At 40.1% G+C, this 15,032-nt stretch overlaps 1 protein-coding gene across 1 annotated transcript in view; it reads right to left on the minus strand.

Annotated features, from left to right (window-relative positions):
* SNTG2 (syntrophin gamma 2) overlaps positions 1-14,658 on the minus strand; it is a gene marked incomplete at both ends in the record, with an annotated part of 222,831 nt that extends 208,173 nt beyond the window's left edge. The window contains one exon of the mRNA XM_084202591.1: positions 14,587-14,658. Within this exon, the coding sequence (XP_084058717.1) occupies positions 14,587-14,658 (72 nt within the window). The remainder of the gene's footprint in view (positions 1-14,586) is intronic.
* Between the last annotated feature and the right edge of the window lie 374 nt (positions 14,659-15,032).

The raw sequence follows: 15,032 nt of genomic DNA on the forward strand, positions 1-15,032 counted from the left end.
CTCTGACCTCCTTAGATCTCCTGCCTTAATTAATTTTATATTTAGCATCTTCAAAGGAACAAGAGCTTTAATGTGACCTTTTTTTTTTTCCCTGACAAAATTCAGACATTATTATACTAATTAGTACATTATCTGAAAAGAAAGTACTGGATACCAATTTGGTAATTCCATCAAGGTTATCTTACTTACATTTCACTTCTTGAAGTACCACAGAGAGGCATCAGGTCCTGGTATGAAACAACCCACTGCAGGGACCCCTGGAGATGTCTAGTGCAGCCTTCTGCTCAAAGCAGTGTCTGCTGTAAGAAGTAGACCCACAACCCACAACCACTACCTCCAGACTCCAGAAATTTAACTCATCTGACCTATCCAGATCATAATGTACCTGTATCCTTGCTATAAGAATACTTATAGAAGACAGTTTCAAATGCCATACTAAAATACAGGTAAACAAAATCTGCTGCTCTCTCCTTGTACACAAATCCCATCATTTTACTACAAAAGGGAACCGGGTTGGTCAGGTATGATCTACCCATGCAAAGTCCGCACCTGACTGTTCGTAATCACCTTCTCCTTCATGCACTCATGAAATCTGTCATATTCTAAAAGGAACCAACTCCTCAATATTGTGAGGACCCAAGCTGAGGCTGCCGGCCTCTATTTCCCCATATCTAACCTAAGGTCTGTTATTAAGATTGGTGCAAGGTATGCCTTTCTCTGTTTATCCAGCATCTCCCCTAAATCTATGATCTTTAAAAGATGATAGAAAGTGGCCTTGCAAGGACATCACTCAGTGGTCTCAGCACTCCTGGATGCAGCTATATCAGGTCCCATGACGTTCTTGCAAGGCAGCTGTGTTTTGATCCTCACTCATTTTCTTCTTTTTAGAACCCAAGTTCTTCTTTTCAGACTGCCCTAAAAATTAGAGGCCTAGGACACCTGATAGCTGAAGACTGAGAAAAAGAAGGCACCAAGCAGAACCATAAAATCATTTAGGCTTGAAAAGGCCTTTAAGATCAAGCCCAACCGTAAACCTAACACTGCCAAGTCCACCACTAAACCACGTCCGTAAGTGCCACATGCACATGTCTTTTAAATAACTTCAGGGATGGTGACTCCTCCAGGCAGCCTGTTCCAGGGCTTGACAACCCTTTCAGTGAAGAGCATTTTCCTACTAGCCAATGTAAACTTCCCCATGTAGAACCTGAGGCCATTTCCTCTCACACTAATTTGAGGCCTATTTTTCTCATTCCAAAATATCGCAGCTTTGTGTCGGCTTTCAGCTGCCCTATTCAGCAACAGTCCCACATTTCCCTTGTTCAGCCTTTTAATACTAATAGAGTGATGGAAGCTCTTCTTGTTGCCCTCAGTGTCCCTTGCAAGTCTTAACTCCAGCTGAGCTTTGATTGACCTGATGCCATTCCCACACAACCATGCGATATTTATAAATTCCTCCTCTGTAGTCCACCTTTGCTGCATTTTTGCATCAAAGCGTAGCCCATAAGTTTAACAAAATTTCTATTCTGCCAATTCTATCTGACATCCTGATTATTGTGACAGACATTCTTGCTCATGGAGGAGGTCTCTTCATGAGGTTTCTAGTCTGTCATTCCTACAAATTTCATCATGAAATAAAGTAGTCTCACACAGATAGGTTAAATCACAGCAAGACAGAATGTAATTATTATGTTTATTAATATGAAGTTACACTAAAATCTTACATCTCTTAGATCCAGAAGTTTTCTTGATCAAGAAGATGAATGCTATGGCCAAATCTTGACTTAATATACACTAAAACAATGTCTGCAACTGAGGGTTCTTTATTCTCTGTCATAAAAGAACTCTGATAGTCAAAATACTCTGGATAAGAATAGAGACAATGAAGAACGTTTCATAATCCTCAAAATTGTAGTCTTTGCCTGATTTTCTTCTTAAAGTAAAAGATAGTAAGTGCCAAAAGACACCCTTCAGAAAAATGGCCTTCATCTGCTTGTGATTCTTCATCTTCTTCTTTTTAGAAATAATTTTTAGAATTACAATTGGAATGCATAAAGAACACCCTCACCACGAAATTTCAAAGGAACAGATGGCTCAAATAACTTTGTTCATCTTTAAGGATGGAGATCCCATGAAATCTAAATCTGAACTGTGGATCTGGAAATCGTGATATCTAACACATCACCCAGATATTTTGGAAATCATACTTTCAAGAAGCATATGCTCCCAGCTCAAACTGAAAGTTTTTAGGTCCAGCCTAGAAAACCAGAAAAACCTAAAATACAGAGACACATATATGTGGTTATAAGTGGCTTTATATTATCAGCATATCAACCCTGAAAGGTTCCTGATTCCTGAATCAAAAATTGCCACTTTACTGCAGAAAGATGAAATAGCAATTTAAGTAAAATAATTTTTCCATAGAAATACAAAATAAATGGAATAGCAATTCATAATTCTATTCTTACATATGCCAAGGAAACAAGTGGTAGAAAATCTGTGGACTTGGTTGTTGTGTATAGCTCTAAATACTCTTTGTAGAACAAGCTACACAGAAATCACACAACTAGCTCTAACTCAAACATTTAAACTGGCTATCACTGTTTGGTTTGAAAGACAGGTGTCTGCTAAGGACTGCAAGAGCCTCCCTTAGAATGAAAATGTAACCCACTTCCCTCCAAATCATTATAATTTTGAAATTAGGGGCTCTCAGGCAAAGATATGATAATAGGAGTAGCAGTTCTTTACTGGCATGTATAACACAGCGAACACAAACACAGCCACGGCATCAGCCCCGAGCAGAGCCCGAGCCCCGGCCCGGCCCCGCCCCGGCCGCAGCGCCTCCCCTCCGCTGCAGTTCCGCGCACGGCCAGCGGGGGCGCTGGCGGCCAGGGCCGGTGCGGGGGCTCCCCGCGGCTGCAGGGGGCGCTGTGGCGCGGGTCGGGGAGCCTGCGGCAATGGCGGCCTGGCCGAGATGGGAAGGGATGGAAGAGAGGCTCTGCCTCACAAACCCCTGGGGCAGCTGATCCCGGTGCCCCAGCAGGAACCTCAGCAGCAGCAAGCTGGGGCGGCAGGATGGTTCAGCAGGCAGGGGGTACAGGGCTGCAGTAGAGCGAAAGCTCGGAGCAGTGTTGAAGAGACAGCGGGGCAGGGCAGTGGCGGCCTGCCTCCCAGCAGGGCAGGGAGAGGTGAGTTCAGGATCCCGGGCACACGAGCAGACGGTGTTAGTCCCTCTTTTAGTGAGGTGGGTGTTCGTAAGGCCCCAGTTCTGTGGCTGCTCTCACGAGCACAGGCTCACCCCACGGCAGAAGAAGCAGCTGTGAGCTGAGCTCTGGCAGCAGCAGTGAATTCCCTTCCCCGAGCAGTGACTCCGATCATCCTCCTCTGAAGCCAAGAGAGAGAGCCCCAGCCCCGACTTTTATCAGCCCAATTCTCTGGGTATCTCTGCGTCTCAGAGGGAAACTCCCTGATAAGAGAAGTGCAACATTTTAACAGTTATGATCAAACACATTTTAGTGCTTGGCACTCTGCCATGGTCATTTCGTGTTCTCTCACTGACTACATCTCAGTAGTGTAGGCAGTAGTAATTCCCACCTACAGAAGGGTACCATTTAAATGGAATATTATTTTGCTTACACAGCAGTTACTCGACATCCAACAAAACTCCCAGATCCCAAAGCAGGACTAGACCCTTAAGTCATAGGTTACCCTGTACCATCAGTGGAAAAGTTGGAAACTATTAAGTCTTGAAAAACTAAGGCAAGGTGTTATGTTCCAATTAACTGAACCAGTAATAAAAAGTATCTGCAGAAGTCATTAGTGAAAGCACCTTAATTTCACATAAGAACATGAATTAGTTCCACAAGATATCTGAGCTGTAAATATCAAGCAAGTTGATGAAAGACTGTTCAGACTGCAATGTATAACTAGTGTATCTAATTTTTAATTCTGTACAATAATGTTCAAATTGATAATTTTCCATTATATTTAAGCAATAAAATACTTTTCAATATTTCTTGCAGATTATATATATAGAGAACACAGAATGCTGCTTTGATTATTTTTTTAAGTCACATCCAATTAAATGTAAGATAATTAGTTCTCAGTGAGCAGAAGCCCTCCTAATGAAACATCAACACCACAAATAAAACCAGAGATTATAGTCAGACTAGTCAGTTGCAGAGAAATATTATTCTTAGACCTAAATAATGTTTCCTCATCTTTCATTTTGGAGAATGTTTTGATTACTTAATTTAAATGGAAAAGATCCCTTCTCCATAAGACAAGAATTTTTCAATTTATATTGATAATACTCTCTTGGCTGGCCTCTATTTGCCAAAGTTTCACAGAAATACTTAAAGAATAATGATGCTCTGCAAAACAATCCATTTTTTACCAATTATAAATTCCATCCAAAAGGAATTTATAGAATGTCATTATGTTAATCTCACACCTCATTGCCATAAACTATGACAATAGTTTGGTGGATTTGTTTTAGTTTTATTTCTTAGTTCTGTAAATATGCTGGGCTAAGCCATACTTTTTTTAAGGTAGAATAGTCTGCCTTACAAAAAACCATTTTTATAGCTTTCCCGAGCAGACAACACTAACACTAATTGCTTAAAATTATACATGAAGCACTCTCTGTTCTTCTTTGTGGCACTTGGCAATGAATCACATATTGGACTAATAGAGGGGAAATGTTAGAAATTTTAAAAGATGAAGTCTTCATTTTATGCTATAAATTGATGAAGGAAGAGATTTCTACAAAACAGAATTAAGCTGAGCCTGGTCGGATTAAAATGACACTGATATTATGAGAATTAGAGTCAACTCAAGCAGGTTTACTACATTTAGCTACTTTATGTTATGAAAACTTCAGCCAGTTGACACTGAGTTAAGCTCAGCAGCATTCATGAAAGTCTGTCAAACTGATAAAAGATGTAAAGAAGAAACAGAGATAGCAGAGATGCAAGTATGGACTTTCTCTATTACATGAAAATACAAATAATCCATTAAAAACAACCCAGTATTCCCTGGGGTCTAGGCAACATGTGTCTGTCCACTCACCCCTTTCACATCGATTCTCTTCTTATAACTACCCTATAAGGTTTCTGATTGTAGGAAAAAAAAAAATCCTCTGTTCATTTTTTCATTAACCGAATGGAGGATGAATGGAGGACCTACAAGAATACAGTTCAGCTAATGAGAACATCTGATTTATTTTTATTAGATCTACAGCAAAGATTATGAAGTAAGAGCACAAACTAGTGGAGCTAGAGGAGTACATAGGCACAATAGCACATAAGCATGATTAGTCACAATAAACTAAAAATTGAAGAGATTATAAAAAATCCCTATATCAAGTCAGCTTGTCAGCTGTGGCTGGTTTGGGTTTTTTCCTTACTGTTGGTAAAATATTACACTTTTTTTCCTCTTTCCTGACATTTGAAAGGAATATTCTTGAAGATTTAGTCACAGATGGGTCCAACTGCTACAAGACTGCCCTCAGGAAGAATTACAAATCTAATTTTTGTTTTTTTATTCAAAAGGTTTAATTACAGGTAGTAAAAGTACGAAGAACGAAGCATTCCTTCAAGCTACAATTTATATTATCTGACTCTCTGTCATAAATAACAGAGAGCTTCTTGGGAATATGCATTCAAATCCGATTTAAACTATTTCAGTGTAAGTTGAACCACTAGGTTGTAGCATTTTAAAGATGAGAAGACACAGTCTTAGGCTGCACCAGGGGAGGTTTAGGTTGGACTTTAGGAAGAAGTTTTTCACAGAAAGGGTGATTGAGCATTGGAATGGGCTGCACAGGAAGGTGGTGGAGTCACCATCCCTGAAGGTGTTTAAGACTTCAGTGCCGTGGTCTAGTTGACAAGGTCGTGTTAGGTCACAGCCTTCATGGTCTCAAAGGTCTTTTTCAACCTAGTTAATTCTGTGATTTTGTGATTTTGACAACTCAGACTTCATACTTTCTTCCTGGGCCATCTTCCTAAACCATCTATCTTTGGGAGTATCCACCTATTTTAAAGCAAAATATGCTTAAAGCAGGCAGCTTTCTTATTGGATTAAGCAAGTTTTCTGAAAAAAATGTTGCTTTTCAAAGTCCTTTGAGAACAACATATCCTGCTACATCCCCAACTTTGATTGTTTAAATAGTTGTGACAATGCCATGCTATTGTTAATGTCCCATTTTTTAACAAAAAAAACTACAGCTGTTAAAACTTCTGAATGTCAAATTTCAAGGAAGAAACTAATTTTTTGTAAATGGAAGGTACACTGAATAGATTTAAGTCTCAACTTCTATAATTTTATAAGTAGAAAGTTTTCTATCAAATTTTATTTGATTGGGAGCAAAGATGTGTAACTCTAACCAGTGAATAAATTAGCCAATAGACAATTTCTGCCATCCTTCCCTTGATACTATGGAAATGACACTATGGAATGAAATGGTAAATCAGCCTTAAACTAATGTCAGTCAATGATTTCATCTACAGTAAATTTTAGTAATTTTCTAATATAGAATGAGTGTGAAGTTTGTCTTAAATATATCAAAGAAATTGGATGTTTGTGTAGAGCTAGATTCAGTGGGCTGAAGTATATCTATTGACTACAGGTTTTCTGAAGACTAAAAAGGCTTTTGTTTAATGTTTGATAACCTTGGAGGACAACTAATAAGAATAAAAATTTATTGCCTTATAAATTGTAAATGGTACTACCATAACACATACTTCTGTGATTATCAGTCACAGAATTGGAAAAAGTATCTTATAGTTAGCCCATGTATAATGCAGTTTTTGACAGAGAATAATGTCTTTTTTACCTTTCTACTTTTCAGATATTATGAATACTGACAAATACAGTTATGCACACATGTTCCACTAGAATCAAAGATTCCTTTAATGATCACAAAATCCTGTAAAACAGGCTTGGGAGATTTTAGAACAGTAAAGTTACTCTTCAAAGCACACTAGGAAGTCTAATCCTTTAATGTAGTGTATTTTTTCCCTTATTATTCAAAAAAGAGCATTCTGTTTAGCACACCCAGCATATGAACCATATGATGCACCAGATGCCTTAGTAAATAATTCATCTCTTAATGAAAGTACAATAAATAGATGCATAAAACTGTGAGACGATGCAACTGATAACTACCCTTTCAAAACTAGAAAAAGAGGAGATTTCATTTTTTTTATTAAGAGCAATAGCTATATCACAAAACAATACTGTCAGACTGAACTGGAAATATATGCTTAATTATGCTTCAACTGTATTTTGGAAATGAGCACACAGCACAGATTACTGCATATCCTTATATTGCTGCTCCATCAGGGCTCATGAAGGGTGGCAGAATAATGTCTAAATGCTGCATTTACAATGCCTAAGACAGCAGGATAGGTTGAGAAAGAGAGGAAAAGACACATGACATAAAATAAGACTGTAATGCCTGCTTGAAGTGAGCATTTTACTGGTATAGAAGACACTAGCATTTTATTAACACAACATCTATGAGTAATTCCTAAAGCCTTTCTAAAATTGTGACTTAATACTGTTAAGATAGGATTTGTATGGAAAGAGGTGCCCATGAATTTCGTTGCAGCATCTCTGTCATAGCTGCAGCCAGTGAAACAAATGAAAAACCTATCTCTTTGCCTGTTGATTTAACAGGCTTGTTGGAGAGGAAGATGGCAACACACTTGTGACAAACAGCTTTCAAATATGCATGTGTCCTCATGCTATCCCATATGAAATCAATTCTTCTGACACTTTCCTCTAATAAACTTACTATTTGCACATATACCTAGAGGAAAAACACAGCTTCTATAGAGGAAACAAAATAATATTCCTTACTATCTCCCATTTTGTTTAGCACTGTTTTGAATGTGTATTTTTGTTCTTCTCTATTTTTCATGTCACATATTGTAACATGATGTACCCATGTTCATGGTAATCCTAAACATACTAGTCCTTAGGTAGACAAGTAGAAGCAGCCAATAAGTTAAATAGATGAGAATTCTCCAAAGTCTACATCTGTTACTAGATGGGACAGGATAGTGCATGATATAGTGAAAGGAAAAAAGAAATCTAATTGAGATACAAAAGAAAACTTTGAAAAATATTCTCTACATAATATATGGGGAAGTTTTGTCAGGTATTCACAAAATGTAAAGTACTGAAAGACAATTTCCTCAATCCAAATTCACAAAGAAAACCCCAAAACCTTAACTGAAATCTCTTTCCTTTAGTTTTTCCACTGATAAAGTAGGAACAATAATGCTTACCCACTTCACAGAGTGCTTTGGAACTTACCATGTTACTATTGACATTTTTTCCAGTGTAGAGATAGATATTAACATCAGTGAGTAAGAACCAGTGTTGCATCACTGTAGAAACGCTGTCCACCAGCATGCACAGTGTAGCCAACACACTGGTTTTTTACTGGCTGGGTGAGAACAGACCCCCAAAAAACAGAGGCTGAGCCAATCTGAGCCCCATTTCAACTCATTCCATATGCAAAACCTGGGCATAAACAAGAATTCCCAACAAAAGATAAAACCAACAAACTATTGTTTTATGGTACAGAAAAATCATCAAGAGCTGATACAGATTTGATACCAAAAGGTTTAGATTCCAGCCCTGGGTGAGACTGCTTCTGTGATCCTCAACAAATCAATTAAGCCTGTCTGCTGCACCTCATTTTAACTACTGGTTTCAGTCAAGGAAGTGCTATGGAATCCAGCCACTCAGACTCTGGGAAGTCACTGTGCTTACAGTAAGGATGTTAAGCACTCATGAAAAAAAGCTACCAGATGCACTTTGCACAGCAAATGGCATTACACAGAACTTGCCTGTTTACGTTAAAGGTTTCTCCTTAGCTTTTAATCATCTGGTGATTAAAATTCTCATATAAGCTCTGCAAAGGTAAAAATCACAAAGCGACAGGCATGAGATAGTCGTTCAAGTTTGGCATGGTGGAGGGAACCATTATAAAGGTAATGATTTTAGAGTATCATACAGCACGAGCATGTACAATGCCTCTTAAAACACAGTACAAAACCCCTGATGTTTTGCATTGATTTTTCTGCCCACAACTTCTCTAAATATGAGAAGTGCGTTTTGTCCCTACAACAATCTGAACTTCACAAGGAGATGATAAATGAGATAATATTGATTAGATTGTGCTAAAGGGTTCCCGCTCTTCAAGGTTATATCCTTTAGAGAGTTTGTAAATCTCATTAGAGAAATCTGCCTGTTGATATACATAAATAAAGAGTGGCAGAAGGGTTCCAGTATGACAGCTCTCACTGGAGTCACGCTGTTCTTCAGACAGAAAGTTCAGACAAGCAGGTACAGAAGAGCTCAATAGAGTAGAATCAGCTTCCCTTTTTCAAAGAAAACAGACCAATAAAATTTAGATCAGAACTGCTGTAAGAGTATTACTGACAAAAAGTGTCTGTAGTGAAATACAATCATGGGCCTCAGTTGGCTTTAACTGTCAGCTTCATCTGTAATGTGAAGGATGAGTAAGTCCACTAAATTGTTCCAAATAGTTTAACATGCAGTTCTTATAGTAAGTGAATCCTAACTTTAGGAGAAAGTCAGCAAGAGCATTTTCTTCCTTTTGGTGGTGGAAAAAATCCAAAAAATGTCAAGGAGCACACCAAAAAGAAAATGCAATAATCTGCTAATTTCCCCTGGAGTTCTGCTCTTAACTAAAGGAGGACAAGAAGAGGGACTTAAACTGGCCATCTGCTTTTTAAAAACTTCAGATTTGTCCCTGAGATGTGACAGGAAAGAGGGGGAAGGTGGGTATGTGTGAGGTGTGGGTAAGAGTATATGCTGAAAAGAAGCCGGGGTCCTTCTGTCCTGATGGTCAGGAGTCAGCAGTGCATGATGCCAGCCACAAATGCTGACAGCATTAGCCACAGCAATACAACAAACAGAGAGCAATCCATGTAATCATTTCCCTTTACTTGGCACTCATTACACTGCACCCAGGTTTGGGCCCTGCAACACAAGAAACACTGACAAATGAGAGCAAGTCCCATTCAAAGCCTACTGAAACATGCCAGGGGTGGAAGCACTTCCCCACTGAGAAGTGGCTGAGTAAGCCAGACCTGCTTGAACCTAAGGAAGTAGGGGCTTCGAGGGAGGAACTAACAGCACACCCCAGTTCACCAGGAAAACTCCAGCAGGGAGCAGCTTGCACAGAGAGGATGAGCAGTCTCCATCCTTGGAGGTTTTGAAGATGCACTGGGAAAAGATCTCTACATAGTCACTGCTTTCAGTGGAAGGTATCGCCCGTGGACCTCCCAAGGTCCCTTTCAACCTGAATGAAATCTGATTTGTGTTTGCTGTCTCCATTATTGTGATGCCACTGACAAGCAATAATAGGTGTCAGTTTTGTAGGAACTTGGTCATGCTCTGTTCCTTTCTGCTGACCTCTACTACCATTTCTATTCTAAGCAGTCTCTGAACTCTCAAGTGAAAGTGATTCTATTTATATTCATCTCATAAAACGTTTAAAACATCAGAAAAAGAAACCTGCCTACAATATGAAACACAGATCTGAGGTGTGAAAGGAATACCAATACTCTTCTTTTTCTGAGCGGCAGGTGGGCACAACTCTTATTTCTATTAAGATGTTAAAGCCATAGGCTTGAATATGGTTGTTTTTTTTATCACTTTGATAAGTGTTTTCCTGAAGATATGTACAGGTAAAAGCCATATTCAGATTTGGCTTGTGAAAGCAAGGAAGCCAAGTAAAGGAAAGTGAAACATTTGATCACTCTGATATTTAGTAACTGTTTGGCAAATCTTTAATAGGATCTTGAAACTATTAATTTCTCAGATTTTTTTGGGGAAAAAACATCTTCCCAAATAAGTGGGAAGACAAAAAGATTTACACTAGAAGGTAATTATTAGGCTTCACACAACAGAGTACACAGACACCTCCTCCCTGTCATGAAGATCCACCATCTGTTATCTTGTGTTTGCCATCCCCAAATCAGAAGACAAATTCTGTTCACTTTGCAGCAAAAGTTTCTGAAATTAGCTTTTGAAAAGCAAGGCATTTTAATAGAAAATTATTATCTGTGAGAAAAAGCTTTAATTAGTAAGTATATCCTATTGGTTTCTATTGTGGCATAGACAGATCTTGGAAACAATCTTGAAATTCATGCCACCTCAGTACTGATAGCTTCTCATTAAAATCAGAAGAAAATTGAAGCTTCTGACAGTAACATACAGTATAACTGAATGGATTCCAGACTTACTAAAATACTGGTGTGGGATAAAATGGTGGTCATCTATTTTACAAAACGATCAAGATTGACTGTTGACCCTGAAAAGACAGGGAGAGGACAAGACACCGAGGCTTGTGGTAACATGACACCTAGTGTTCACTTTCAGGAAGCTTCAGTATTGGTGGGTGCCAAATGCTGAAGAAACATCAATGCCCCACGACCTCTTTCCAAAGAAGAGGTAGATATTTATACTAGCATCTCTAAGCAAGTGCCTAAATCACACAGACACAGTGAAAACCGAGAGGAGGAAAGGAAAATCTGCCTGTGCTGCACTTGCCCTTCCTACTGAGTACACAATTTGGGTAACTGCAGAGAAGAGTGCTATCCAAATAAGTTTCATGTTGCTGGTTTTTTTCCTTTGGCTTTCTGCTACAAAAAGAAACAGTCTACCTATTGATCTTTTTCTGGTTGTGTATGAAAGCTAATAGAAAACTGTATCTACAACATATAATATGCCCAAGTTAAAAGAATAGTCCCCATTTAAAAAAAAAAAAACAACACAAAAAAGATCTATTTCTACATAGCAATGAAGTGTACATTTATTTCTTATTTTAAAATCGTGGTGTATCAACAGTACAAGTGCCTCTTACATTATCACTCCCTTCCAAGTTTCTAGCAACACAATGAAAACCACAGTAACTAATGCATACTAGATCAATGAGACCATAAAATCCGTGTAAAAACATGGCACAAGCACTCTAACATAGTAACAATTACTAAGAGATACAACCCCTTGAGTATTTCCTAGGGCAAAGGGTGGAAAGGATTATATGAGAAATTAGAACAAGAAGTTCACTACAGATAGAGGAAACATATACTGATTTTTAAAATCAATGAATAAGAATCCATGTCTGATACTGAATGAAAGAGGTGTTTCATTACACTGAGATTGGCAAAACATTAAAGACAAGGTCTGACTGAAACTTCAGTTCAACAGAACTGAACATAAACAACTGCACTTCAAGAAGTTTATAGATACATTGATATAGATACAAATAGATACATGCATGCAAAACAAATTAGTAGAGTATTCCAAATCTGGAATTGTCTTTAAAAGTATGCTGAGTATTTAACTGCTATTTTTCTGAGGAGGAAAATAAACCACAAAGACAACCCATCTATCTTTTAGTATTAATATTGTCTAGCTACCAGAATCCCAAACAAATTATTTGACTCAGCAAGCAATATTTAGTAAACACTAACTACTGTTATTATATCTTATTTCTGAGAAAAATGTGCACACAGTCAATATACAGGCATTAAAATACACATTTTTCTTTTAACAAGGTAAACAGGTCTAGATTCCAATACTGCTAAATAACTTAAGAAGATGCAAGTCAAGCACATGTCACACTGTGAATTATAAATCAAGTTCTTATTTTTTAATACATTTTGAGCATCATTTTCTTCAGAAGTTTAGTATGTGGCATATCTGGGGAGCCAAGCAATTATGAACTCACCTAAATAAATATCTGCCATAAGATGTCCCTGTTGAACTTGAGTCTAAATGGCTTTTTTTACTAAGACTATTTATTTATTCCTTTTTTCAATCAATCACATACCTCTATCAGAAATGGCTAGGAAAGTGAGGCTAAATTTGTCTGTTTGTTGGAAACAGACAGTTTGCCAAAGCCTTAGATTCATAGCACTGTTTCTCATTTAGGGTCAAGGTAAATTGTCTAGTCACAAGCCTTTAGTTCCTATTGCTCTTCTCCAAGAGGTCAGTTCACCATTCATGAAGTGCCTAGTTTGGTCCCAGGCAGAAATCCCATGAGTAACAGCAGAAATGGCATGTCCAATTTGGTTTAAACATACACGTTTGACACAACTACAAGAATATCAGTCATAAATTTCAACTAATGATAGTGATTTTCCCTCACCTTTAACACTGAAATATCCTGAACTGCCATACAACCTACTCAGCTGTTAACATTTAAGATAATTGCTGCACAGATTATTTTTGCAGTTCCTGAACAGATCTTACAAATTAAGAACTGTGAAACAACTTTAAAACACTGAGGATTCCACAGTAGGCTTAATTTCATTATTTCTTTTTGAATTATAGAAATTCTAAAAGATCAAAAGTTAAAATTATGCATCTTCTCACACACAGTCAAAAGATAGTTGCAAATACAGGCTGTGAAAGCTTCTCAGACAAGACAACTGTTTGTTTCCACAGATTTATATGCAAATGTCATACATGCTTACGATGACAGGTATCTTCTACCCTTTTCTTCTACACTTGAATTTCCAAATATTAGTTTCATTTTTATGATTACGTAAAAATGAAAGTAGTTCAAAGTAGCTTGAAGTAGTTACAAATGCACTGTGAGGGAGAACGTGTCTCTAAGTCAGCTTTCATGCAGCTGAGGCACCTTCTAAACAACACTCTGGACAAAACATCAGGAGGATAAACACAGTTTTTCTTTTAAAAATTGCAAGGTTGTGCTCACCGAAACAGCTCGAAGGATAGGGGCAAAAAAAAAAAAATATTATTTTAGCACCAGTACATATTTTATATAAATATAATGAATAATTTTGTAGCTGGTGGTCGAAAACGATTGCAATGACGCTTCAACAAAACAACTTTACATGGCAAGAAGAGCGGCGTGTTAAACCACGGAGTCTGTAATGATTTTAAAAGGTCCGCAGGGCAGACCTACTACATTTTATATAAACCAGGACAGCGGAGAACCGCCGTCAGAGGGCATCATTCATGAATGATTTGCCAAATACGCTGCCGTGAAGTAGCAAGTGATTTTCTAACTCCCTCACGGGCTTCTCCTAAAAGTGCATGAGGTGCTCAATACATCCAAGTAGCTGACCTTTGGGGGGTTTTTTTGTTTGTTTGTTTTTCCTGTTTTTTTTTTTTTTTCTTTAATTTATCTCAGGCTTGCAGCTGGGTTTCAAACTGAGTGATTCAGCGCGGTCCCCGGGTAACTCGACCCTCACGCTGCAGCCAGTCACAGCGCGCTGAAAATCGCGACCAGGATCAACCGGGACAGGTCTCGCCCGGCCGCGCTCGGGCCCCGGTGCCGCCCGCTGCGGGAGGGAGGCGGGATGGGCCGTCCCGCCCGGGGAGCCGCGGTTGCTGCCGCCTCGTCCCTGCGAGAGCCCCGCCGGCATCCCAAGCCCGCACCGCCCCGCTCGCCGTCCCTCCCGCAGGCGCCTCCCTCCCGCCCTCCGGGCAACGCCGCCGGCGGGACCCTCCCCACCCCCGCCCCGCCGCGGGAGCTGGCACCGGGACGGGCTGAGGGGGAGCGGTACTTGCCCAAGTGGGGACGAGGAGGCTGCCGGGCCGCTCGAGCGGTGCTGGAGGAGGCTGCTTCCCCGCCACGCTCATCTCCTCCCATGCAGCTGGCGTAGTCCTCTCAGTCGGGCGGCTCGGCGGGACGCGGAGCCTCCGGCACCGACTCCCAAGCGCCCGCCCCTCCCGGCAGCGCCGGCGTCCCGGCTCCGCGGGGCAGGCTGGCTCCGCGCTGCCCTCCGCCGCCCGCGGCCGGGCCGGGCGGGGTGGGGTGGCAGGGGGCGTTCGCCGAGGACTCGGAGCCGGGAGGGAAGAGGAAGGCGGCGGCGTGGCGCTGGCTATTTAACTTGGCTCTTCGCCGGGGGAAGGTGCCGCCGCTCCCGCTCCCCTCCCCTCCGCGGCCGCATCCCGACAGCCGAGCTCTTGGTGCTCCTGCGAGCGCTGCCGCGCTCCTCCCCGACACCGCACGG

This window comes from Fringilla coelebs, assembly GCF_963513975.1.
Source record: "Fringilla coelebs genome assembly, chromosome: 3".
In the NCBI taxonomy this organism is placed as follows: domain Eukaryota; kingdom Metazoa; phylum Chordata; class Aves; order Passeriformes; family Fringillidae; genus Fringilla; species Fringilla coelebs.